The sequence below is a fragment of the Guyanagaster necrorhizus genome, assembly GCF_019112545.1.
Source record: "Guyanagaster necrorhizus MCA 3950 unplaced genomic scaffold BT62scaffold_58, whole genome shotgun sequence".
Classification (NCBI taxonomy): Eukaryota; Fungi; Basidiomycota; class Agaricomycetes; order Agaricales; family Physalacriaceae; genus Guyanagaster; species Guyanagaster necrorhizus.
The window spans coordinates 1-363 of NW_025064937.1; the positions used below are offsets into that span (position 1 = coordinate 1).

The window sequence follows — 363 nt, forward strand, 5'->3', positions numbered from 1 at the left end:
TTGTATGATTCCCGCCCTCCTTCATTGAACGCCTAGAAAAACCCTGCTCTCTGTCCTCATCTGATGGTTCTTGCTCCACTAGTTCATCAGGTGGTGGCCCCTTACTGCGAGTCCGCATTCCTGACTCTTGGCTTGTCTGTTGCATCCTCATTGCAAACACCTGACACTCCAGTTCTTGTTTTTCTTGCAATAGCGCGCTATAACCCCCTGGGACATGGAACAGCCCTGGAGTGTCTGTAGCATTTATCACGATATTCTGGCTCTGCAACTTGCCCGCTTTCATGCGCGCATAGTATTTGTCAATGCGCTCCTTCACATACTGTCCTCTAATATCTTTGGGGACCTCTCCCCCACCTGGTAGTC

General features: G+C 50.1%; 1 protein-coding gene across 1 annotated transcript; it reads right to left on the bottom strand.

Annotated features, from left to right (window-relative positions):
- Positions 1-101: 101 nt before the first annotated feature.
- BT62DRAFT_1013244 (uncharacterized protein) lies at positions 102-283 on the bottom strand (the record flags this gene model as incomplete). Its single annotated transcript, XM_043178026.1, has 2 exons — positions 102-136; positions 166-283. 2 exons carry the CDS (start codon positions 281-283, stop codon positions 102-104), a joined length of 153 nt encoding a protein of 50 aa, XP_043033414.1.
- Positions 284-363: the final 80 nt, after the last annotated feature.